At 40.9% G+C, this 26,420-nt stretch overlaps 1 protein-coding gene across 2 annotated transcripts in view; it reads right to left on the bottom strand.

Annotated features, from left to right (window-relative positions):
- Positions 1-26,420, bottom strand: part of PLB1 (phospholipase B1) — a 241,736-nt gene that overhangs the window by 39,118 nt on the left and 176,198 nt on the right. For both annotated transcript variants that reach the window (XM_056818431.1, NM_001077185.1), the window contains 8 exon segments: positions 19,744-19,809; positions 15,235-15,295; positions 15,079-15,137; positions 10,315-10,382; positions 8,494-8,537; positions 8,080-8,179; positions 3,088-3,139; positions 1,730-1,810 (listed from right to left, as the gene is read on the bottom strand). In XM_056818431.1, the coding sequence (XP_056674409.1) occupies positions 1,730-1,810; positions 3,088-3,139; positions 8,080-8,179; positions 8,494-8,537; positions 10,315-10,382; positions 15,079-15,137; positions 15,235-15,295; positions 19,744-19,809 (531 nt within the window).

The raw sequence follows: 26,420 nt of genomic DNA, 5'->3' as shown, positions 1-26,420 counted from the left end.
CAGAGACTTTTTCTGCATCTATTGAGATAATCATGTGATTTCTGTTAGTTTGATTATTGACATGGTCAATTATGTGGATGGTTTCCCTAATATTAAATCAGCCTTGAATTCCTGATATAAATCCCACCTTGTCATAGTGAATAATCCTTGTGATGATTTACTATAGTCTCTTTGCTAGTATTTCATTTAAGATTTTTGCATCTATGTTTATCAACAAGATTGGTCCATCATTTTTTTTCTCTGTTTTTGGTCTTCCTGGCTTAGATATCAGTACCATATTTGTAAGACTGTGATGTTTTGATTAATCCTGATTTTTGAGCAACTATGATGTTTAGTTATGGCTACTTTTGCCTTCTGATGAGTAAATGCCATAATTATCCCTTCCTCTGCCTGCTATTTAGTAGATATTTTACATTTAAGAATTAATGGTAAAAAAAAAAAGAATTAATGGTGCCATGGTACCTGATTTGGAGTAAGTGAGAAGTATACTGATGGGGGCTCAGGAGCTATTGTGGTGAGTAGTAGGACTATATCTTCCCCATAGCAGGGTTAATGCTAAGACTCTTAAAGGGAGTTTGAGTGGTAGCAGACAGCTGGGCTGCAGAGCCTCAGAGCTTCAGGACAGGGCGCACACTGACACTCAATGACATTTATACAATCTGGTATGATATCCAACTTGAATGTTGTATTTTAAATGAGAAAATAAAACCCTAGTTTCATTTTTAATATTTTGAGGAGTGTGTGTGGTGAATATTTTTTTCTATTTGTGTATTTTGTAACTTTATGTCACTGCGTGTGAGAGAGAGCTCAGAGTGTTCATGGGAGTGTGCTTGGGGAGATAATGAGCCTTGAGGGGAGTACAGGGGTGAGAGCAGAGGAAGGAGGCCAAGGGTGCCCCTAATTCTTGCTGGCTCCCAAAGGTCTTCAGAGAAATAAGAAAAAGGAAACTCTAAAGCAGATGGCAAGGTTTCAGTGGGGAGAAGAGAGAAGGGAAAGAGAAGCTCACACTCAAAATCACAAACCTATTTTTTAAACCAAAGCACATTTAAATGAGTATACAACCTTACTTGGCTCCCACAAAAATGCTAATATATTTGTCTTGTTATTTACATAATCTTTTATCATTTCACAACTAGGCAGAGGGAAGGACCAGGCTTGACCCATCCCAGTGTTTCTACTCCCAGCTCCTAGCCTCAAAGGGTTTTCTTTATGCCCCCAGCAATTAACAGGAGTTAGCTTGCTTGGGTGGCATGAGGCCTGCTGGGCAGCCCCAATTCCTGATAGTACCAAAGAGCCTTGACTGGTTCTGGGTGGCTGGTTTGGCACAGGGATGGGAAACCTAGGATGGTACAATATCAGGTGGGCAGGGCGGCTTAGGGCACTCACTCCCTTTTTAAAGAGTATCTGTCCGCGGTGACCATGGAAGTTCTAGCACTGATTCCAGGGTTCACTCTGCATCAGGATGAGGGAAAGTGACTCTTTAATTTTCTCCAAATTCAAATGATAAAGAGACCTTTCTAGGGCAACACTGCTCATGGGTCCTAAAGTGGGAAACAGAGGACTGTGGGAATTGAGGGAATTCAGGAGACTAAGAACTGGATTACTTGTTTCCAAATGGAGCATTTGTTTGTCTGGGAATGATTAGTGAACTTATAGTCCTGGAAGGGAGGGGAGTTGGGAGGATTAGAGAACAAGGACTCCTTGGTCCCCGGTTGGAGTAAGTGCCTACCGGATTTTCACAGTACTGACAGAGGTCATTACTTCCAACAAAGATTGTGATCAGCTTCCAGTCTTGATCCAGATTGATTTCCTGAGGAGAAGGAAGACCCAGAGGTTTAGAACTCAGGGACAGGAGGGGGCCCACAATGGTGACCTCTGGGAGGCAAGCCCTAGCAAGTTCCCTTCCACTTTTCATTTTAGAGTAAGACCCAGGGAAGGACTGGCCCTTCTTTGGACAGATCCTCAAGTGAACGAGGAGGGGAAACCCAGAATTTATTGCCCCACCGTGATCCTCTGAGACTGACCACACAAGCTGAGTGCTGTGGCATATGTACATATATAAGGACAGTGGGGAACAGATTTCATGTAGAAATTCCCTTAAGAAAGCTACAAATAGGGGGCAGCTGGGTGGCTCAGTGGATTGAGAGCCAGGCCTAGAGATGGGAGGTCCTAGGTTCAAATCTGACCTCAGACACTTCCCAGCTGTGTGACCCTGGGCAAGTCACTTAACCCCCATTGCCTAGCTCTTACCACTCTTCTGCCTTGGAACCAATACACAGTATTGACTCCAAGACGGAAGTTAAGGGTTTTAAAAAAAAAGAAAGCTACAAATAGTAGAAGAACAGGAGAGTTGCTGGGCTCAGAGACTTTTTCCAGAGCTTAGAAGAGTTAAACAGAGATGACTTAAGGTATAAGAAGGGCAGCTGAAAAAAAAAGAAGAAATGAGGAGCAAACCCTCTAAGATGTCTCTGGAAGAAGAGAGAGGAAAGGAAATGGTGCTTATACAAGAGGAATTGGAGGAAGGAAGAAACCTCCTGGGTCCTGGCATTGGAGAGGACTCATTGAGGTCCTACAGCAAGGCTGGGAAGCTTGTTCCCCTTTAAGCCGCCACCATAACAGGAGCTTTGCTGGTATTGACAGAGGCTAAATTCCAAAGAATAAGTCACGGAGAAAAAATGTGCCTGTGAGGTTTCAGGGGACAGGTCTGAGAAGCTGAAGGAGGGAGAAAGAGGAAGACTGGAATGAACATTCTATTTTTAGAACCCAGCCCTTACATAACAGGTCTGAGTGAAGCTAAGTCATGGCTAAGGTAGGAAACAGCTCAAGTCCAGGGGCCTCTTATCAATCTCATCGCTGTATTCCCTCTTCCTCCAAAGGTGCATTTGGAGAGGAAACAGTAGATTTGATTCATGGGGAAGGGAAGCAAAATCTATCAAATTCTGCAGAAGGAAGGTCTTGCTTTTTCTTGCTCCTTACTTGTGTTGTCCTCTTGCTAATCTCGGAGAGATGGGGGAGCATCCCATGCCCTTCCCTAACCCAGGTCATCTTTGTACCCTCCTAATGGTGGCCCCAAAGACAAGTACTCACCGAACTATTTTTCATTCTGTCCACTAGGATACGGGCTTGGCTTGGCATGTCCCTATTTGGGAAAAGAAACAAGAGGAGTTCAGATGAGGTTCAGAAACAAGGGTTGCCTAAGAGAGGCCTGAAGGTGTAATGGTTCTGGGCACTGGACTCAAAAGGCTAGAGACAGGCGATTATAGACACCCAGTGTTCTGTAAACTAGCTGTGTGACCTCAGGTTAAGTCACAACCTCTCTGGTCTTCGGCTACCTCACTGGTAAAGTGAGGACCACATCTTCCCTGCCTAAAAAGGCAGATGTTTGAATCCCTTCCAGCTCTAACATCTCTGCTTCCCTCTGGCCTGTGGTGTGAGAATATTATATTCTCTCTAACTGTCCTAGTCACCACCAAAGGGATGGAGGAAAGTGAAGAATGGATATTCTTTACAAGAGTGATACAGACTGTGCCTGTGTATTCTTTTTGTATTTATTATAGGTAAAAGAGCAAGGGCAGTTAGGTGGCACAGTGGGTAGAGCACTGACCCTGAAGTCAGGAGGCTATGAGTTCAAATCTTTACTAGCTATGTTGAACCTGGGAAAATCACTTAATTTTGTTTGCCTCATTTGTAAAATGAGCTGGAGAAGGAAATGGCAAACCACTCCAGTATCTTTCCCAAGAAAACCCCCAATAGGGTCACAGACAGCTGGACATGATTGAAACAATTGAACAACAACAACAACAGCAAAAGAGTAATAAACTAGGAAGCAGGAAATCTGGATTCAAATCCTAACTCTGCTCCTTACTGTTTATGTGATATTGAGGAATTCACTTTACCTTCTGGTTTTCTTCAAGTCCCAGCTAAAATTCCACCTTCTATAGGAAGTCTTTTCTAATCCGCCTTAATTCTAGCATCTTCCCTCTATTGAATAAGTCCAGTTTAGCCTGTATATGGTGTGTACATAGTTCTTTAAAAGTTGTCTTCCCCATTGGACTAGGAGTATCTTTAGAGCAGGGACCATCTTTTCCCTTTCTTTGTATACCCAGTGCTTGGCACAATGCCTTACTTACTTAACAAATGTTTATTGACTGACCTTCCTGGGCTTCAGTCTCCTGATTTGTAAAATGGGGGATGGGGTGGGTGGAGCTGGAATATCTCCAAGGTTTCTTACAATCTTAAATCTTGTGACCCTGTGAGGACTAAGATAGGAAAAGGTGGGAACAAGAATGAGAAGGAACAGAAACAGAAGACTTGAACAATCAACACAATGAAGGATCAGCCTCCTGGATGATGGAGGTTAGGCTTTATAATTATATTAATAACAAGCAATAATAGCAACAACATAGCATCGACAAAATGCCTCTGAGACTCAACTTATTTTGTGGCAAGAAAGCTTTTACACTGATTTTGAAGAATTGATATTTTCCCCTCTGATTCTGAGGCTCAGAGCGTGGTACAGCCTGAAAAGAACACTGATTAGAAAAGGGGAGTGAGTCAAGCCAGTTAGGTTCCCCCAGATGATATACATTCAGTCTTCTAAAAAGCAAAGAATCAGCATGGCTAAAGAAAAAAAAATCATTGTATTCTATCAAGCTTTTTAATTGTAATTAATCAGTACAGTTGTTGATGGCAGAAAGGAAGGTTAAAAGCAAGCACGCAACTGCTCATGATCTCTGAGAGGCTGAAACAATTAACCCCTTACTGGCAAGTGTGGATGAAAGCAACGAGGGACAGAGAGACATTGCAAAAAGGAGGAAAACTTTGCTGAAGATACAATTGCACAATGCAAACAGAGAGGATAAAGGAATAAAATTGAATGCTCCATAAGGACAATGACCAAGCTTGGTACCAGAGAAAGGTTGAAGAAATGCATCTACCTTGCTTCTTGGCTAAGTTAGGGGGACTATGAGTATAGAATATCACATATACTTTTATTCACTTTTTTAATACCCTTACCTTCTGTCTGAGAATCAATACTGTGTTTTAGTTCTAAGGCAGAAGAGCAGTAAGGGCTAGGTAATGGGGATTAAGTGACTTGCCCAGGATCACACAGCTAGGAATTGTCTGAGGCTAGATTTGAACGGAGAACCTCCTGTCTCTAGGTCTAGTTCTCAATACACTGAGCCACCCAGTTGCCCCCTTTATCCACTTTTAATGTAATGGTCGGGTAGGTAAGTGGCACAGTGGACAGAGCACTGGACTTGGAGTCAGGAAGATTTGTCTTCTGAGTTCAAATCTGGCCTCAGACACTTAGAAGTTGTGCAATCCTGGGCAAGTCACTTAACTCTGCCTCAGTTTTCTCATCTGCTAAATGAGCTGGAGAAGGACATGAGAAACCACTCCAGTATCTTTGCCAAGAAAAGACCCAAATGGGGTCACCAAGAGCTGGACACACCTGAAGAAAGACTGAACACAACTGAAGAAAGACTGAACAAGGTATTGGTTGGTCTTGCTAGATTACTTTTCTCTTAAAACGCTCTCTTTTATCATCTTTTTCACAAAGAATGGTTTGATGGAAAGGGGAAAGGGAGAGATCCATTTTGGAAATATAGGTGAGTTAAGAACAAAAGGCATCAATAAAAAAGGTATTAAAAAAGATCTGGTAGTATTGAGTAATATTGCTGCTCATTAGTTCATTTAGAGGTAATATATGATAGATGCCAATTTAAGCATTTCCTAGTCACAGTAACCTTGGGCATAAAAGAAGAGGGTACAACAAAGATGATGAGCAGAAGATCCATTCTACATTCCCTATGAACTGGTCTATTTCCTGTTCCATGTTGCTTACTGCTCTAACCTCCAAACTCAATCTCCTGAGACCATGCCTAGTGGGGTTTAAGTAATTTACCTCCAAACCCATTCCCTAGAACCATGCCTTTTTCCTCCCCTCCCAGACACCAAGATTAACATTGAAAATTTTAATCAAATCAACACTACCTTGCTTCTGGAAAGGTCAGGTCAATTCGTAGACATTGTTCAACTCATCCCTGAAACTTCCTTGCCAAAAAGGTTTCCCCTCCTCAATCTGTGCTATCTCTCCCAATTAGAGTGTAAGCTCCTTGAAGGTAAGGCTTATTTCACCTTTATTTTTTAATCTCTAAGGTGTAATGGTTTCTGTGACATAATAAATGCCTTTTAAATAATTTATTTATCCCTTCATTCCTCATAGATTGCCTTTTTACCTTCTATCCTCCTGACTTCGCATCCTCTGTCTTCCACCCTTGTGGTATTCCTCTTACTTCTGAGAATTTGTGATTCCTTTCAGGCTCAGCTTAAATGCCAACTCTTACTTGGCATTTAAACTTATTTATTCTGACCCCTAGGTGCTAGTGCTCTTCTCCCAAGTGACTTTTTCTTTCTACTCTGGCTCCTGCTCTACTCACTGAAGGAGAGACCATGCCCTGGGGGGCTTGGTGCTTTTAGCTCTGGAACACTTATCCTAGGGCCCATGATACCTTAACTGCCAAGTGTTTCTCATGCCTAAAGTATGGAAGCCAGCTCTAGCCATGCTTCACCCTCTCACATCAACCACCATCCAGTCTCCCACTCTTCACATAAAAGGCCATGCCCTGATCAGTGCTATCCTTGATTGAGTCATTACTACTGCTGTTATAGTAGTGTGTGTCAATCTTTTCCCCTGTCCATTTCAGTAACTTTCCAAACTGAACCACTCCTCCACTCCTCCCCTTTACCATTTTTCTATATTTGTTGCCCTCTATTAGAATGTAAACACCTTGAGGGCAGGGCTCATCTAATTTTTTTTTAATTCACATCTCCAGTCTTTAATATAGTGTTTTACTCCATAGTATTACACAAATGCCTTTTCATTCATTCATGTGGATTTTCTGTCTATCTATCTATCCATCTATCTATCTATCTATCTATCTATCTATCTATCTATCTATCTATCTATCTATCGTTATTTCTCCCAGTAGAATAGGCATTTACTATTTTTATTTTTAAGGAACCTAGTTTGTGCTTAAAAAATGGTTTAAAAATGGGGGAATAAATGAAGATACAAAGGGGGCAGAGAGCTTGATGGGAAAACTTCTAACAATTAGAGCTATTCAAAAGTGAAATGAGCCACCTCAGCAAATGGCAGGCTGTCTCTCCCAGGAGGTTTTTAAGGAAGGGCTAAAGAACCATTTGAAAGATACTTTGGAGAGGGGTTAGAATAGATGGCTGCCCAGGTCTCTTCTAACCCTCAGGTTCTGTTATTCTAAAATCAGATTTGGAGCCTCAGAAGGGATCTGAGAGACCATCTAATCCAAACACTTTCCCTCTTTCTATTTTTTCTAACTAGTACATGTTTAGTTTCTCTTGAATACCTTAGAAGTCATTTATGACCTTTCTGAACCTCAGTTTCCTCATCTGTATAATGGTATTATGAACACAAGCCTTGCTAATGGGGTTATTTTGAAGATCAAATGAGATGATTGTGAACATAAATTGTCTTAGAATTGTTATTATAAATTACACATGTTTGACCTCAGGGACAGCTGGAACTTGGGTCTGATTTATGAATGTCAATTAACTGGCCATTGAGCTATGGATTTGCTCACATGTTAATTGACTGTATAAGAGTGGGAACCAAGAATGCAGACTCAGATTTTGATTCTGTCTTTAATTTTCTGTATCCTAGGCCCCTTTATCCCTTGGGCCTTAGTTTCTTCGCCTGTAAAAGAAGAGGGTTAACAGAGGAGATTTATAAGATCCCTTCCAACTCTTTCATCAGTTTATTAATAATTATTCAATTTATTTCATTCATCTAGCACAATATGCTCTTCCACTTAACCCTATCCCTCTTTCCCCCCTTTTCCATTCTCATCCTTTTTACTAACTCAGAAGGTCTTAGATTTAAAGCTATAAGAGACCATAGAGATCATCTAGTCTGATTGTCTCATCTTAAGGAGGAGGAGAAGCTAAGGTACAGGGGAGTTGAATGAAATGCCAGAGTCAGAATTTGAACTCAGGTCCTCTCACTCTGAATCCTGAATTCATTTCATTAAGTTTACTTACTGTGCTATGGCCCCTTCCACTGCTACATTTAGTCCAGCTGCCTCTTCCTGGGTGCCAGTAGAAAATCCATGGAGATGGGGGTTAAATTTCTTCAAAATATCTTTCCAAGAGAGAAGAGACAGTATGAGCAAGAGAGGCATTAGGATATCCGATGGATTTGAGTTAATAGGTTTTGAGGTATGACAGATGAATGGTAATGGCTAGGCAATGAAGGTTAAGTGACTTGCTCAGGGTCACATAGTTTGGAAGTGTCTGAGGTCATATTTGAACCCAATTTTGGACTCATATCTAGGCCTGGTTTTCAATCCACTTAGATAACTAGTGTCTCATCATCTCCTTTCCCTTTTGTCCCAAACTTGCAGGAGGAAAACTCTAATTCTGGATGGAGGTAGAGAAGTGTTCCTTGTTACTTACTTGGCAAAGTGGTATGCGTTTCTAAGGTTCCATCTCCTCCAATACTAGGAAGAAAAAAAGGAGAATCATTCAAGTGGAAATCAGTAAGATTTCTCCAAAAAAGACAAAATGGCCAATATTTTTAAAGCACCTTCTTTGGACATTTGCGCTGGAGCAGATTCAGATTTAGATAAGACACAATCCCTGTCCTCTGGGAACTTACTGTGGGGGTTAAATAAAATATGCAAGCTAGTGGCTAAGATACACAGTATTGGAGATAAAATATTTCATTTACAATAGAAGGCGTTATGGGAGTGCTCAGGGAGAAGGACTTTCATGGGGAAGGACAGAATCAAAAGAAGTCTTCATAGGAAGAGGTTGTAATTGAATGGAACTTTTAAGAGCCTGGAGAGAACAATAGGAAAGGGTAGAAAGTGGTAGCGAAGAGAGGATTGGCTTCAGAGTCAGGAAACTTGGGTTCTAATCCTATCTTCGACATGTATTGGTTGTATGACTTTAGCCAAGTCAATTATCCTCTTAGTGCCCTGGACACTTTTTTTTTTCAGTCTAAAAGTTGCAGACTAGAAAGGCTAATCTTTGCTGGTTCAACAAAACTCCCTACATGGAACAAATCACAGGTTCAATGTTTAAGAAGGAAGTAGGGATTCCCCCTTCCCTGTTGAGTTAGGGAGCTATGCATATTCTTTGTGACAAGAAATGGTTTTCTGGGTAGAAGAGATGAAAGTAACATGAAAACAAAAGATTAACAAAAATAAGATTAAAAAATTAGCAGGAGTGCAGTAGGTGGGAAGGGAAAACATCCTAGGCATAGGGATCACACTGGGTGAGGGTGTGGAAATGGAAGACTACAGGGCACGTTGAAGGGATTTAAAGAAAGAGACACCTAGTTTGGGCAGCTAAGTGGCATAGTGTAGAGAGAAGCACTGGGACTGGAGTCAGGAAGATGAATCTTCCTGAGTTCAAGGCTGGTCTCAGACACTTACTAGCTAGCTGTATGACTCATGACAAGTCACTTCACCCTGTTTGCCTTGGATTCCTCATCTGTAAAATGAGCTGGAGAAGAAAATGATAAACTCCTTTAGGATCCTTTCCAAGAAAACCCTTAATGGAGTCACATGGAATTAGACAAGACTGAAACAACTGAACAACAACAAAAGTGCAGAAACAGGAGTTATATGACATGAGTCAGAGAAGGCACCAAATAGAAGGTCTGAAATGCCAAAGAAAGGAATAAGAACTTTATTTGCATAGCAATAGGGAGCTATTAAAGATTCTGGAACTGAAGAATGACTTGATCAGATCTTGCATAGGAAATATTATTTTGAGGGTCCTGGAAAAGTGGATTAAGGGAAGACAAGAGTGAAGGTGAGCTGCTATACAGAAGCTACTGTTATACAGGTATCCCTTCCATATCATGGGGACTCAGGACATGCATCGTGGGATCTGGAAAATTCATATAAAATTTTTGGCACTCATATTCATATTGGGCTTCAGTGTTTACACAGCACTTTCCTCAAAACAACCATATAAGGGAATCAGTACAGTTATTATCTCCATTTTAGTAAATGATAATTTAACATTTTCATATTATAGTTGGGGAAACTGAGGTTGAAAGTTAAGTTACTTGTCCAGGATTCCACAGAAAGCAAATATCAGAGCTAAGATTGGAACCCAGGTCTCCTGACACCAAATCCAGAGATTTCTACTAGATCATGCTATCTGTTAGGCATACAAAACCTGCCTTCAAGAGAGGGAATTTCCTTCTGCTCCAGATGAAACATAGCAAAGGCTCATCAAAAGAAGAATCAAGAGGAGCCTCACCTCCAGGACAAGCCCCTCCAAGCTGTGGACCAGTTACTGTTGTTTTTGGCTCCAGCTCCTACAGCTGTCTGGAAATGGCAAGGGGAAAAGTTTGTGAGTGAAGTGGACTCAGGGCCAAGGTCACATATGAACTGACTTCTGGCAAGTGGAAAGTGTCCGAGGCTAGGTATCAGAAGATCTGAATTCTAGTTCCTTCCTTTGAGACCTTCAAGTCACTGGACCTCTCTGGGTCTCAGTTTACTCATTTGTCCAATGAGGTGTTGAACTTTTATATTTTCTAAGGTCCCTTCTAGGGCTTTCTAAGGTTCCAGGCCCATACTCCTTGGGGGCTTTAACACTTTAAAAAAATCTGTATAGTCTGGCTTTCTCCCTCTAGCGCTCTCAAAAGTCACTGCTGAATTGGTCTAATTTCTAACCCAACACCTTTCTTCAATCATATTAGAAGTAGATTTCATGAGAGTGGGGCCAATGCCTATAACCCATCAAAATGTTTTCTATATACTTAAATATGCAAAAGAATACTGGAAGCATCTATGATTTTACTACAGAAATAACTCCTGGTGTAGAAATGAATCCATGAAGTTCCCAGCTAGGTCTGCTACTTTGTACATCATCTTGAAGGAAGTTATCTGAGGCCCAAAGAGGTCAAGTCATTTGTCCATGGTCATACAGCTCATATCAGAAATGGGATTTGAACCCATTTTCCTGACATTAAGACCAAACTCTATCCATTCTACCCATTATTAGTAGTTTTCTATTATTCCATAAGATAATTATAATAAAAAAGTACAAATAGGACCTGATATTTACATTACACTTCAAAGTCATATAACTATTTATGTATTTTATCTCATTGAGTTAAAAACAATTCTCAAAGATACAAAAAAATTCTGAGGTAGGTACTCATTTTTACAAATTTTACAAATGAAGAAACTGAGGCACAAAGTGATTAACTGTATAGCCCATGGCTATACAGCTTAGACGTATAAGAGTCTGATACTACATCTTTCTAATTTCATGTCTAGCTCTCCATTGAATAAATGTTTCCTAATGAAAGAAGTAAAAATGATGGTGGTGTCTATTAAGTGACAGTACAGAGTTCATATAGTAGCTGCCATAGAAGCTCTGCAGCATTTGAACTTGTTGACTATCTCCTTAAAGTTCTCTCCTTCCTTGATATTGATGACAATCCAATAATCTGGTTATCTTACTTCTCAACCCATCTGTCTCTTCTCTGTCTGCTTCAAAGGCTCTTCTTTCTGCCCCTTAAATATAGGTATTGTCCAAAGGAGAGTTCTAAGCCCTCTGCTCTTTCCTCTTTAACTTCTCATCATCTTTTGGTTTTTTTCTTTATTGTCTATGAACATACCCATATCTCCCCCCCCCCTACAAACAAAAACAAACTTTCCTTGATCTCACTTATCTCTGCTAGCTATCATCCTATATCTCTCCTCCCCTTCTTGGTTAAACTTTGGCTAAACTTTTTGAGAAAGCTGTCTTCCTTCCACTCAGTTCTAAAGTTGCTTCTTTAATAAGCCTTTCCTGATCCTCCTTAATACTAATTCCTTCCTCTATTAATTATCTCCACTTAAAAAATATTTCCAATAAAATAAACATTTTGTTGTTTATAAGTGTTTGTATGCTATGTGAATGCCTTAAAAATAGGGACTATCTTTTGACTTTCTTTTTATCCTTATCCCTATGGATAAGGTCTGCCACCATTCTACTCAATAAACTCCAGTGGCTCCCTATTACTTCCAGGTATAACATGCTCTATTTATTTTTTAAAGGACTTCATGACCTTGCCATTTCCTGCCTTTTCAATCTTATTACACTACGCTCCACCCCTAAATACTCTGTGATTCAGCTACACTGGCCTACTTGTTCAGGAAACTCCATCTCCTGGCTTGAATTCTTCCTTCTCACTTCCATCTCCTGGTTTCCCTGACTTCCTTCAATACTCAACTCAAGCTAATAACCTTCCCATCCACCCCAGTTCCTTCCATTTGAGATTATTTTCCATATATACTGTTTATATCTTGAATATACAGTGTTATTTGCATATTATCTCCCCCATTAGAATGGGGACATCTAAAGAGCTGGGACTGTGTTTTCCTTTTTTTTTTGTATTCCAATTCAGTGTTTTAAAGATAGCAACCAGTACTCTCAGCAATCCAGGACAATTTTTTTAAATTTTATTATATTTTATTTGATCATTTCCAAGCATTATTCACTGAAGACAAAGATCATTTTCTTTTCCTCTCCCCCACCCCCCGTAGCTGACACGTGATTCCACTGGGTATCACATGTGCTCTTGATTCCAACCTATTGCCATGTTGTTAATATTTGCATTAGAGTGTTCGTTTAGAGTCTCTCCTCTGACCTGTCCCCTCAACCGCTGTAGTCAGGCAGTTGCTTTTCCTCGGTGTTTCTACTCCCACAGTTTGTCCTCTGCTTATGAATAGTGTTTTTTCTCCTAGATCCCTGCAAATTGTTCAGGGACATTACACCGCCACTAATGGAGAAGTCCATTACGTTCGATTATACCAGTGTATTAGTCTCTGTGTACAATGTTCTCCTAATCCAGGACAATTCTAAAGAACTTATGACAAAGAATGCTATCCACTTCTAGAGAAAGAACTGTTGGAATTGGAATGCAGATCAAATCATATGATTTTATACTTTAGTTTTATTTGGGTTTTAATTTGGGGGTTTTGGTTTTATTTGGTTATTCTCTTTCAAAAATGAAGAACATGGAAATATGTTTTGCATGATAATACATGTATAACCAAGATCAAATTACTTACCAGCTCCAGGAAAGGGAAGGAAAGGAGGGAGGGAGACAATTTGAATGATACAACTTCAGAAAAATAGTGTAGAAAATTTTTATTATGTGTAATTGATAAAATAAAATATCTTTACCAAAAAAAAAAATAAAGAGCAATCAGCAAGATTAAGAGAATAATTTAGTTAGTTCCTTTTTTAATGAGTCAAAATCACCATTTTCACCCTTTGGTCTTAGTTCTGTCCTTTGGGGCCAGGTAGAATTAAATGGATTCATTTCCCACATGACAGCCTTTTATATACTTGAAGGAAAGCATCTGATTTTCCTCAAGTCTCCTCTTTTTCAGGCTACCCATCTCCATTTCCTACCTATCATATAGGGCAGAGCTTTTAGGCCTTTTGTCATTCTTATTATCTCCTTCTGGGTACATTCCAGCTTGTCATGGGATCATAGATTTGAAGTTGGAAGGGACCTTAGAAGACATTTAGTCCAGCCACATACTGAGTAGTAGGGCCAAGATTTGAATTCATTTTCTATAATTCTAAGTTCAACACTCATTCTATCATTCCGTGCAATGGATACTGTTTCTAAAATGTAGCACCCAGAAGAGAACATAGTGCATTAGTTCTGTCGGAATGCTATGGGACCAATAATTCCCTCCTCCCTCTTTCTTCATCCCATGCTGTACTTCTACTAATGCGACTTATGTTCACATTAGGCTGCCATGCCCACTCTTTGACCACGAGGGCAGGTTGAAGGCAATGGGGATATTCAGCTTGTAGAAAGGAAGATTCAAGGGGACTGATGTCTTCAAGTATTTGAAGGACTGTGAGGTGAAGAGGGATTGGATTCATTCACTTGGCACCAAAGGGCAAACCAGGAAAAAGAGATGGAATGGGAGAAATTTAGGTTTGATGTCAGGAAAGACTTCCTAAAAATTAGAACCTTCCAAAAGGGGAAATAGATTGCCTCAAGATGAGATGGGTCCCCCCTCTTGGAGGTCACCAAACTAAGGCTGAATGACTATTTATTAGATATATTGTAGTAGGGATTTCTTTTCCAGTTATGATTTAGATTAAATGGAATCTAGGGTGCCACCCAACCAAAGTCCCATAATTCTCTGAGCTTACAGTGCACTAAAACCCTCAGATCATTTTCACAATACCAATTGCCTAGCCATTATTCCCTCTCGTACTTGTTCCATTGATTTTCAAAATCTAATGATAGACCCTTGCCTTTGTCTCTATTAAATTTCAACTTATGACATTCACCCCATCCTTCCAGCCTATTGAATTAAGATTCCATTTCTATCATCAGTGTATTAGCTATCCTTTCCAGCTTTGTATCATCTGTGAATTTAATAAGCATGCCATCACTGCCTTCATCTGGCCCCAGTCCTCCTTTCCTGTCTTGTTGTTCTTGATTCTCCTTTACAAACCTTCTTTCCCAAACAAGCAAGTCTGTTTGATACCACTGGAGTATATTTTTCATTTTTCGACCTTTGTTCATCCTCTAGCTGGGATACCCTGGCCTCTCCTTTGGAGCCATCTACATCTAACTCATCTTTTAAAGCCACATGAAGTCTCTCTGGCTCTGTGACATCTTTCCTGAATCTTTCAGCTCAAAGTAAGTTCTCCTTTCTAGAAGACACTATCTCGACCCTCAGTTAGCATTTATCACCTACTATATTTTTTAAAATAACTCCACACATGCAAATCATTTTTCAAAATGACTGGATGCTCTCTTAGGATGGGAGATGGATCTTATTCATGCTTATCTGCCCCACAGACAGACTCCTTTGCCTGAAAAAGGACAGAGCTTGGCATCAAGCAAAGATCTCACAAAATATCTGTTGAACAATTGATTAAGATGCCAGGTTAAATCTGAGCAAGGGGTTTAGTAGGTAGTACCTGGCCCTTAAAGTGTCTGGTTTCCCAGGTCTGATGAGAGTGAAAAACTCATTCAGGCTCAGTACTTACAGTTAGTGAATCTCCCAGAGCTGCAACCACCTTGATGTCAGCAGGCCGAAGTTGGTGGACTGAAGGAGACAAGAAAGTAGAACTTTTGTTGTGCTATCTTTAAGAGACAATGCAGAAAGGGGGAACGTGGTATGGACCAGGGTTGTCTGTACTCACCTGATGAGGGAGCACTGTTGGATGACCCCTGCTCAGGGCACAGAAAATCACTGCCCCAGTTCTAAATAAGCAAATGAAAAGAAACTTACTATGTGAGATGGAAGGTTATTCTTCAAAATACTTGATATTCATAATGTAGAGAAATCAACTCTAGCCCAGACCTCCCTACCCAATTTTTAACTAAGTGTTTAAGTATTGATTCTAAGGCAAAAACATGTTAAAGGTTAGGCAGTTGGGGTTAAGTGACTTGTCCAGGGTCACACAGCTAAGAAGTATCTGAGACCAAATTTGAACCCAGGTCCTCCTGATTCTTGGCCTGTCTCTACCCACTGTGCTATCTATCTGCTCCAGAGGTATGTCAGGTTAAAAGCTACCCTCGATTTATACATCCTGATATATACATCTAGAGAAGGTGGAATGGGTGAATGCATCCCAAGTGTACACATATGCACATATAATTACATTGCTCTTTTAGGAAGTTGCTTATATTTTGCAATGCCCTCTGCTTAGCATTCAAGGCCTTCAAAGACCTGCATCTGCCCTAATTTTATAGCTTTTATCTCACACTCCTCTCATTTGCATTTCCTATGCCCTAGTCATTTTTTGTACCTAGCCCCTTATTTTCCCATCACTGTGTCTTTGCTCTCTCTTAGATGCCCTCCTCCTCATTTCTGCCTGTTGAAATCCTACTCATCTTTTAAGGCTCAGCTTTAGCACCACCTCCTTTTTATAGCTCTCCTTTATCTCTCAGCCAAGAGCGATACTTTCCAACAGTCCTAGCACCTGTCTAGACCTCATGCCTGCTCAGGCTTTAATCTACTTGATGTTTCTGGAACTGCCTTAATCCCTTCTCCTGCAATGATTACAGTTGTTAGCTCCTGGATGGGGGGAAGACTACCTTCTTCTTTATCCACTGTGTAGAAAGTAGTTAGCACCCACCACCTAACTACTAGGAACTGCTTTGTGGGTAGGAGGCACCTGATAACTGTTGGATTAAATTATAAAGGCCCAGCACAGGCAGGGGCTGGTCGCTGGTATTTTGTTTAGGAGAGACAGGAAGGAAGGAAACAAGCATTTAGAAAGTGTTGGACACTGTGCCAAGCCTTTACAAATATTATCTCATTTGATCTTTCCAATAATCCTGGGAAGCAGGTGCTATTCTAACCCAACTTTTACACTTGGGGAAACAGAGGCAAGGAGCTTTTAAGTGACTTGCCCAGAGTCACTCAGCACTTGAACTCAGGTCTTCCCAACTCAGGCTCAGCATTTTATCTATTGCAACACCAGCTGTAGAGACTGATAGTACATCTCCATCAGTTCCATAAGCCAGCACCTCATCATAGTCTCCAAGGGGAATTAACATAATTATTAGTTTTAAAATAAAGCAAACTGCAATACCAGGGTCTAAGCAATAAGTCATCTGTAACTAGGAATTTCTATTTCCAGTGCAAGTGTCTTGTATTAGAACTAGTGATGGAGAAAAAGAGGAACAAGGCTACTCCATGAAAGAAGACCCTATAAAACCATTATGAACCTGTTGGTCTGCCAAATAGGAAACAGAGGTAGTAGGGTCAGAAGATGGAGAAGTAGCCTCTCTCCCAACTCCCTAATGGTACCTTCCTATTTGAACTAGTTCTTTTTACAAACTAGATGCCAAGCACCATTGTTTCTAGCTGCTGAAGGACCAGGAGTGCTGTCAGGAACTTGTAAATTTTATGCTCTGGGGCAAAGCCCTCACAGTCTCACCCTAGGCTCTGACAATAATTAGTTATAGGAAATGTTTTTGGAAAAGCAGGAAGATTTCACAATGCTCCCAGATTTTCTACATATGTTGAGTCCAAAAGAGCTACATCTCTGGGTACATAAACTTAGGAATGAATCACACTGGATCCCTGCAATAGTGTAGCCTCATCCAAACTCAAGAGTATGTGTGTGATACTTGAAATATGAGAAGCAAGTTTTTAACGTGAGAGGGGAAGAGGATCCTGAAAGCACCCAGATAGGTGGTAGCCAGGAGACTAGCAAAATTAAAGATGGTTCTAGGCTCTTGGGAGTGTTGACTGGGAAAATACTTGCTGATTGGTTGTTTGATTTTGTAGGGGGCCAATTGTCCGTATCCTTTTCTTTACTGAAAAATCTGACTGAGCCAAATTTTGTTAAAAGGTTTTAATAAGGTTAGAGAGAATTGTAGGGGACCAAAGAGGTACTCAATTCCAAATAGATTTAGTGGAAAGCTCTTTGAGGTTCTGATGTTCATTTCAGGCTGGTTGGAAGACTTGAGGAAGAGCTCACCCTTCATTTAGCTCATTCCCAGAGACTCAATGACACATTCCCTATTTGGTGTCTGGAAACTACACCAAATAAAGAAGCTTGGGTTTAAATGAGAAATGTTGAAAGACAATAGGGTTTTAAAACATTATAACTATCAGCACTTGAGAGATCTCTCTGTGACTTGCTTTAGGGAGGGCAGTACAAATATATTGCCTGCATCAGATAAATCCTTATGATGTAAATTAGACTATGGATATCAAGAAGGTACACAATCCTTCAAGGACATAGAGTGGCATATTATATATTCAGCAAACAGTTTACATTGAATATGAATGGCAGAAAAGTGAGAACTGCTTTAACTTCACTAGCTTAGAAGCTATACAAAGTAGCTTGGTAGTGCAGGAGAGAGAGTGCTGGACTTGAGTGCAAAACCTGCCTCAGAGACTAACTGGTTGTGTGACCTTGGGCAAGTCACTTCGCCTCAGTTTTGTCATCTATAAATTGGGGATAATAATAGCATTTCTGGGCATGCTATTTAAGGCACAGTATAAAGCTAGCTATACGTGTTATTTCTGATTCAATTCAACAAACATTTATTAAATGCCTACTATGTGTTAGGCATTGTGTGAGGTGCCAATCTGCCTTCAAGGAATTTATATTCTGCTGGTGGGCATGGGGCATATACACATGTGTCTATGCATGCACATACACAGATAAATACAGAGTAAATGCAAAATAATTTCAAGAGAAATTAAGAACTAATGACCCAGGAAAGATAAGGAAAGGAGGTGTGTAGGAGGCGGTATTTGAGTTCTGGGAGAAGCTGGAGATTCTGCATTCCAGGCATGGGCCTGGGCAAAGGTGCAGGGGTGGGAGACGGAATGTCATATGCTGGAAAATAGCTAGCAGACCAGTCTTACTGGAATAGAGTGAATGATGAGAAGTAAAATGAAATAAGACTGGAAAGAAAAGTTCCTATACATACAGTAATGGGAAGCTTAGCACGTCTAATCACTTCCCAATATTTTGTTCATAGCTGCAATCAGATCTTAGGTTCCCTCTCTCAGAGAAGGCAGATTAATGCTTTTTGGATTGATCTTCAGGAAGGCAAACAGGAGGTCCCAGAGAAATTTTTCTTATTCCTTAATCTCCCCTTCCCTCTACTTACTCTATGATGCCGTGAAACTGGCCTCCTTGCTATTGCTTGCACTAGACACTTCATCTCTGCACTCCATATGGAACTTTTCAGTGGCTGTCCTGCATGCCCTGAATTCTCTCCCTACTTTCTTCTGCCTCCTTCTGCCTGGTCTGTCTGGCTTCCCACAAGCCTCAGTTAAAATTTCACCTTCTGCAAGAACCCTTTTCCCTATATGGATATATTTCAATTTATTTTGTATGTATAAAGTATTTGTATGTTGTCTCCTCTGTTAGACTGGGAATTCCTTAAGAACAAGGACTTATTTTTGCTGCTCTCTCTCTCTCTCTCTCTCTCTCTCTCTCTCTCTCTCTCTCTCTCTCTCTCTCTCTCTCTCTCTCTCTCTCCCTCTCTCTCTCTCCATTTGTTCCTTCGTTCGTTCGTTCGTTCGTTCGTTCGTTCGTTCCTTCCTTCCTTCCTCCCTTCCTTCCTCCCTCCCTTCCTTCCTTCCTTCCTCTCTCTTTCCCTCTCTCTCTTCTTCCTTCCTTCCTTTCTTTATATCTTTCATGCTTATCAGAACACCTGGCACATGCTTATTGACTTTTGACTTATTGACTTTTCTGATTCTAAATAGTTAATGCAATGAAAAGGAAACTTGTCATGAACCCAGCAACTGGGATTAAAGTTTCTTTTTAGCTCAGTCGTCACTGAGCAAGAATTCACTGGAGTATCTCCCCCGGCTCCCCACTGCCTCCTCCAGAAAGGTTAAGCTTGCCTGATCAGAAACAGATGACTGTGAGAACATAGTTGCAAATCATAAAGAATAATGGCTAAAGTGATATTTTTTCAGCAGTAACCTGGAAACGGGCGATGACGATTCATGAACATGTTCAGGCCAGTGTTCCGGCAGTATATATTCTCTCTCTGATGTGGTCAATTCTGAGTCAGTTCTGCTCATCCTTTCCACCTGGCCCCTCATAAAGGGAAAGGTGTGGACATTTCCAAGCATGCAAATATACCAACCTATGCAATCAGAACATTGTGGGGGGAGGGGGGAACCACTGAACCTTGTGAAACACAAACATGTGACCTTGATCAATTACCTCAATAGCAGGATTGACTGGGTATGTGTAGTTACTGTTTCTGTAGGTCCTCAGGAAGGGCTCCTCCTGTTGGAAAGAGATGGCCACAATGACTGGTTATTAAATAGCAATAAAGGTGAGTAATGAGAGAAATAATAACATTATAATTATAAAATAATAATTATACTGAGACTGAACTTGGGATGAAGTCAGTCTCTTGTAACTTTTATATTTCATTCATTCATTCACTCATTTATTTGATGAGCATTTTTGGGGAAAATTTTATTTAATTAGTAAATTTAGAATATTTTCCCCTGGTTATAAGAATCATGTTGTTCTTTCCCTCACTTCCCCCCACCCCGTCCCATAGCCGGCACACAATTCCACTGGGTTTTACATGAGACAGGCATTTATTAAACTCTTGCTAAGAGCCAGGGACTGTGCTAGATATGGGCACACAGACAAAAACATAATTATTCTTGCTAGACATAAGGATTTCCCCAATGCCCCCAGGTGTCCATGTTCCCCCACCCCAGCTACCATATTTTTATTTTATTTCTACCTTATATATATACAGGATGCCCCAGATTTGGGGAATACCCCATACTTATATATGCACACACTGTCTTCCCAGAAGTAAGTTCCTTCAAGGCAAGGATTATTTCATTTTTTTCATTTCTGCATCACCAGAATTTAGCACAGTTTTGTACATAGGTGATGATTAATGAATGCTTGTAGACCGATTGCCCTCAAAGAATTTATATTTCATTGGGAGAAATGATACATAAACAAATAAATACAAAATACATACAAAATAACAGTACTTTTGAGGAGTGGAGTGGGCATAGACAATTTATTAAAGGAGGAGTGGCTAAATAGCATAGTGGATAGAGTGCGGAACTTGGAGTCAGGAGGATCTGGGTTTAAATATGGCCCTAGACACTACCTAGGTATGTGACCCTAGACAAGTCACTTAATGTTGATTGTCCTAGCCCTTACTGCTCTTTTGTCTTAGAAATAATACTAAGATCAGACCTAGAGATGGGAGGTCTTAGGTTCAAATCTGGCCTCAGACACTTCTTTGGTGTGTGACCCTGGACAAGTCACTTGACCCTCACTGGCTAGCCCTTATCACTTTTCTGCCTTAGAACAAATACACAGTATTAATTCTAAGATGGAAAGGTTTTTAAAAAGGGTAAAAAAAAAAGAAAGAATACTAAGATAAATGGTAAAGGTTTAAAAACAGCACAATTTATTCGAGGAATGGAAGGCTTCCTGTAGGAGGTGGCATCCAAACCAAGCCTTGAATCTCTTCTCTCTCTACTCTTCAAACCATTCTTATTAGCTGGCTCCTTCTCAGCTCTCTATGAGCATGCTCAGAACTTTTATAGAGAGAATTTCATTCATCCCTAGAGGGTTTTACTTAACAGCTTTGGCTTGGTATTTTACAATAAGAGGGCCTAAAAATTTCACTTAGTATATGCCAGAACGAAGGCTCCATTCACAAAGCTTAACATGTCTCCATCTCCTTCTGTTATATTTGTAGTGTTCCTAAAAAATTACATTCCAAAATTGTAATGCAAGAAGGACAGGAGGCCCTTCCCTACTGCAGGAGATGGTTCTATCAGTGCAGAAAGGTTATTTAGAATGGAAGGCACAGCATGGTCATGGGGATGATGGAGGCTTGGAGTCTCATTCATTCTCTAGACACCTTTTGCCCTACCCACTACTTCCTGATCCAAGGAAGCCTGGGAAGAACTTCTGCCTCTAGAAGAAATCTGTGCTGAGATTCAAGTGTTCCTCCTCATGGACCCTCACCTTGAAGGGAAGTGATATTAGCATCAGTGAAACTGCAGATCCTCGTGGAGCATGCCCATCCCAGAGGTCTCCTCTTGCCCCCCTATCCTGCTGAAACTCCCCCCCCCCCATGTTTCAGTGTGGTACTGTGGAAAGCTGCCTTAGTGGAGAGGCAGTGAATGGAGAAGAGGTTAGAAAGCTGGCCTCGGAATCAGAAAGATCTGGGCTTAAGGCTATTCTTCTGTCTTAGAACTGATTCTGACAGAAGGTAAGGATTTTTTAAGAAACCTAGTGAAAAGCAATGACTCTGGTTGAGAGGTTCTGAGTTTAAATCTCTTACTACTTATGACTTTGGTCAAGTCTACTTCTCTGAGCCTCAGTCTCCTCCTCTGTAAAATGAGAAGGTTAGACGAGGAGACCTTTGAAGTCTTGTTCATCATGATAAATCTATGATGCTATGATTCTTATTTCCTTGGTAGAGAATAGTTTTCTTTCCAGTTTTGCTATAATTCTATATCCAATTCTCTGATTATCTTTGAGGTGTCACTTTTTTATTAAAAGAATTAATAAATTACATAGAAACATGTGATTAAAAAAATAATTCATTCTTGATTGAAATCCTCCTTCAAGGCCTCATCATTCATTCATCAAGCATTTATTAGGCTGTCTACTGTTTACCAAGCACTGTGCTAGGCTGTGGGGCCATAAACATCAAAATGAAATAGTCCTGCCCTCTCGAGTTTTCCTTCTATGGGGAGAGTAAAAAGCAACAGTCACCTGGAGAGGTAAATTCAAAGGACCAAAAAAAAAATTAATTAAAAGGAGTTAGGGGGAAACAGCTGGGAGGTTCAGAAAAGACCTGGTAAAGGAGAACAACTGAGTTGAACTTTGAAGGAAGCTGAGGATTCTAAGAGGGGGAGGTGAAAAGACATGGCGGTCATAGGACACAGCCTGCGCAAAGGCCCCGAGGTGGAATCATATAGGGTACAGATGGAATTCTATATGTGGGAAACTGTAAGCCAGTTTGACCAGAAAGCAGAGGATGTAAAAGGGAGTCACACCATTAAGGCTGGAAAGGGGGGCTGGAGGCAGGTTGGGAAAGGCTTTAAATGTCAAATGGAAGTGATTCTATTTTATTTTAGAAGCAAGGAGGAGCATGTTGGACTCTCAAAGTGTCTGCCTAGGAAGTGCGTGCAAGCCCTGGTAGTTTTTCTCAAAGGACTTCTGCAATGAGTCCACTGAGGTGCAGTATAGTAGACAGAGTGTGCAGATTGCTGCATTTCAAGTCAGGAAAGCTGGGGTTCAAATCCTGCCTCTGATTATTTACTACCTCTGTGACCAAAGGCAAGTTAATTAACTTCCCTAAGACTTGGTTTCCTTACCTGTAAAATGGGCACAGTATTACCAATAGTGCCACCTTCAGGAGGCTGTTGAGAAGTTTAACTGAGATCATGTACATAAAATGCTTTTCTAACCTTTAATCACCACAGAATTACCAACCACCATTGATATATTGTTATTAACCTGCCATAGAGGATCAGTCTAATTAGAAAGATAAAGGATTTGTTAATATTCTAAGGACTGTGCTATATATGCCCCCCCCACCCCATCCCCCCAAAAAAACATCCGGCTAAGTTTGGAGAGGGTATCCTGAGAGTTTAGATGGGAGAGGCTGAGGGGGAGGGAGGATGGATAAAGGTGAGGGAGACAGAAGTTAAGAAAGAGAGGGAGAAGATGAAAGAAAGGGGGGGTGAGAATAATCATGGGAGAAGAAAGATTGGATTGGATATTCTCAGTTTTCCATTGAGTGCTACCTTGAGAGAGTCTGTACTAGGTTTATAGTAAGTACTTAATAATTAATGCTTTATCTAGGGACAGTTAGGTGGCTCAGCGGATAAAGTGCCAGGCCTGGAGATGGGAGGTCCTGGGTTCAAATATGACCTCAGAGACTTCCTAGCTGTGTGATTTTGGACAAGTCACCTAACCCCCCATTGCCTAGCCCTTACTGCTTTTCTGCCAGGATACTTAGTATTGATTCTGGCAGATAGCAAGGGTTTGTTTTTATCTATAAATCATCTATCTATCTATTCGTCCACCTATCTATCTATCTATCTATCTATCTATCTATCTATCTATCTATCTATCTACATATCTATTGTTCTATCCATTCATCTATCCATCTCTCTATCAGCTATCATCTATAGATCTATTATCCATCTAGCTGTCTGTCTCCATTCTAAGGCAGAAGGATAAGCACTAATTGAGCTTAAGTGACTTTCTCAGGGTCATACAGCTAGGAACATTTGAACCCAGGTCCTCTTAACTCCAGGTCTGATACTCTATCCTCTGTTCTGCCTAACTTCCCTTTAAATCAGTACTTATTGACTCAAGGGCAACTAGGTAATACTTAGAAAACGTGGGGCCTGGAGTCAGAGAAATTCATCTTTCTGAGTTCAAATCTGTCCTCAGATACTTTTTTAGTTGTGTGACTCCAGGCAAGTCACTTAACCCTATTTGCCTCAATTTCTTCATCTGCAAAATGAGGAGGAGAAGGAAATGGCCAACCACTCCAGGATCTCTGCCAAGAAACTCCAAATGGGGTCATGAAGGGTTGGATATGACTGAACTCATTGACTGACAATGGATTGAGCATGAGAGGCCATTGAATCAATAAGCATATATTAAACACTTGGGCCTGGACACTGTACTCAGAGCTGGGGATACAAAGGGAAAAAAATGAAATAATTCTTGGTTATATTCTATGGGTTGGGGTAGCAGGGAGAGATCCTAAAGGATGTTAAAATCCAAACTGAGGACTTGGTTTGACTTAAGGTGACTGAAGTTCCAAGTTTGGGTCACCATAGTAATGGGGGGTAGGAGACAGACTGGCCAAAGAAGGTCTAGTTCTTAGAGGATACAAACAATATCCTCAGAGTCTTGAGGAGCCTGCTTCCAGAAATGTATGATGGAGGGACCTTTCCCTTCCTCACCTGAAAATAGGCATGGATTCCTCTAATGGTTTCCCATTGGCTCACTGTATAGAGATGAAAAGCCCTTTAACAAGCTGCTGAGCTGGAATTGAGTTTTCCTACAAAAAGCTGGAACAGAGGACCTCTCTCCCTCTTCCCAGAATTTGATCCAGTCCCAGTCAACTACACATACAAGCTCTGAGTCTCTCTCCAAAATATCCCTGCTGTGAATTCTGATTGCTGTGTCTTGCAAGAATGTGTTACATTGGGAAAATGAGGTCTAGTTAATAGAAACAGAAAGTCCATGGCAGAGGTGGGGGGTGGCGGGTGGTGGAAGCTGATTCTGAGAGGAAAGGATGCATTGATTTGAAAGTGAAAATAAGGTATTCCTCTCTCCCTCTCTCTCTCTCTCTCTCTCTCTCTCTCTCTCTCTCTCTCTCTCTCTCGGACTTTGTACTTCTCTGTCTTTTTCTGTTTCTGCCAAATTCCACCCACCAACCCTGATCTTGAGTTAGCTTCCTCTCTTCTTAAGCTGGGAAGAAAGACAGCTCCCAAGATCTTTAGGGACAAGCCCTTCTCACAAGGAAGTCAGGCCAAGCCTTGCTAAAAGGCTCCAAACATGTAATTTCATAGAATTTCCATAGAGATAGATTTGAGGACAGATCTATACCCTGGCCACTTCTGTGGACTTGTGCTCAGTACTGCTGGTGGCCAATGGGGTGGCTCAGTATTTCATGAATTTCTGGAAGAGGCAGAAGTGACAAGACCCCAGACCTATCTATCGCCTGGTAGGCTTCATGGATGATTTCTAGTATATTTAGATAATGGAGAGTCAACTTTTTATAAGTTACCCAGTTGAAAGTGCTTGAGAAATAACTATAAACGAGAGGCCATTCTACTTGGCACAAGAAGAATACATCTACAGCTTGATTGGGGGAAGGAGGGGAATGAGAATCATCCTTTTCAGGACTTGGCAGCCTCTTCTTCCTTCTCTCCTACTCCTGCTCAGGTCCTGCCTCTTACCTCTGTGTTTAGATTTGGTTCCATTTAAAATGCTTGCTGACTGGCCCCCTAACACACACACACACACACACACACACACACACACACACCACACACACACACACAACACACACACACACACACACACACAGATTTATATAGCTTTAAGTCACAGAAGAATGGAGCAGATGGAGCCCACGACTGGCAGAGTGACTTATCTTATGTAGCAAAAGATGTGCTTGCCAACACATGAACGCTCTTGGAATGGATTTCAGAGTTGCCTAGCAACCATGCCTCTCAGAAATGAGGCTTTGTAGGTTAGCGGAAGGAGGATGTGCCCATTCTACTCTGTAGTTTTGGACTCGTTCATCCCTCATTGGAAAGGGATGGGTTATATTGTCATTCAAAGAGATGGGAGTATGGGAATAGGGGGAACTTGGGAGTCAGGTTTAAATCCTACCTCATTAATTGCATGGTCATGGAAAAGCTACTTAATCTTGGGCCTCAGTTTCCTCACATGTAAAATGGGCCTATAGACCCTATATAAGATTTAAAGGACCAATCTCACAAGGATGTTGTGAAACCAAATGAGATCATGTTGATAGTGTTTTACAAACCTAAGTAAATATCAACTATTAGAGATGTATTATCCCAATGGACTTCTGGGAAGAGGAAAAGATTAGATTTCCTCCTCTTCTCCTCCCCAATAGTGAAGATTGTAATAGCTGCCTAGAAAGGGAGAGAGGTGGCACTTACTGACCAATATACCTTTCATTGCCCCTAGGTTGGACTATCTCAGGATCATTGCTTGAGCCCAGAAGGGTCTCTTCAAGAACTGGCTTCTCTGGAAAGCAGCAAGATCCCAGGGTAAACAACAGAGTTCAGGGATTCTTGAACCTTTTGTGTGTGTCCTGGACCCCTTTGGCAGCC

The sequence above is a fragment of the Monodelphis domestica genome, chromosome 1, assembly GCF_027887165.1.
Source record: "Monodelphis domestica isolate mMonDom1 chromosome 1, mMonDom1.pri, whole genome shotgun sequence".
Classification (NCBI taxonomy): Eukaryota; Metazoa; Chordata; class Mammalia; order Didelphimorphia; family Didelphidae; genus Monodelphis; species Monodelphis domestica.
This window is presented reverse-complemented; position numbering and strand designations above follow the sequence as displayed.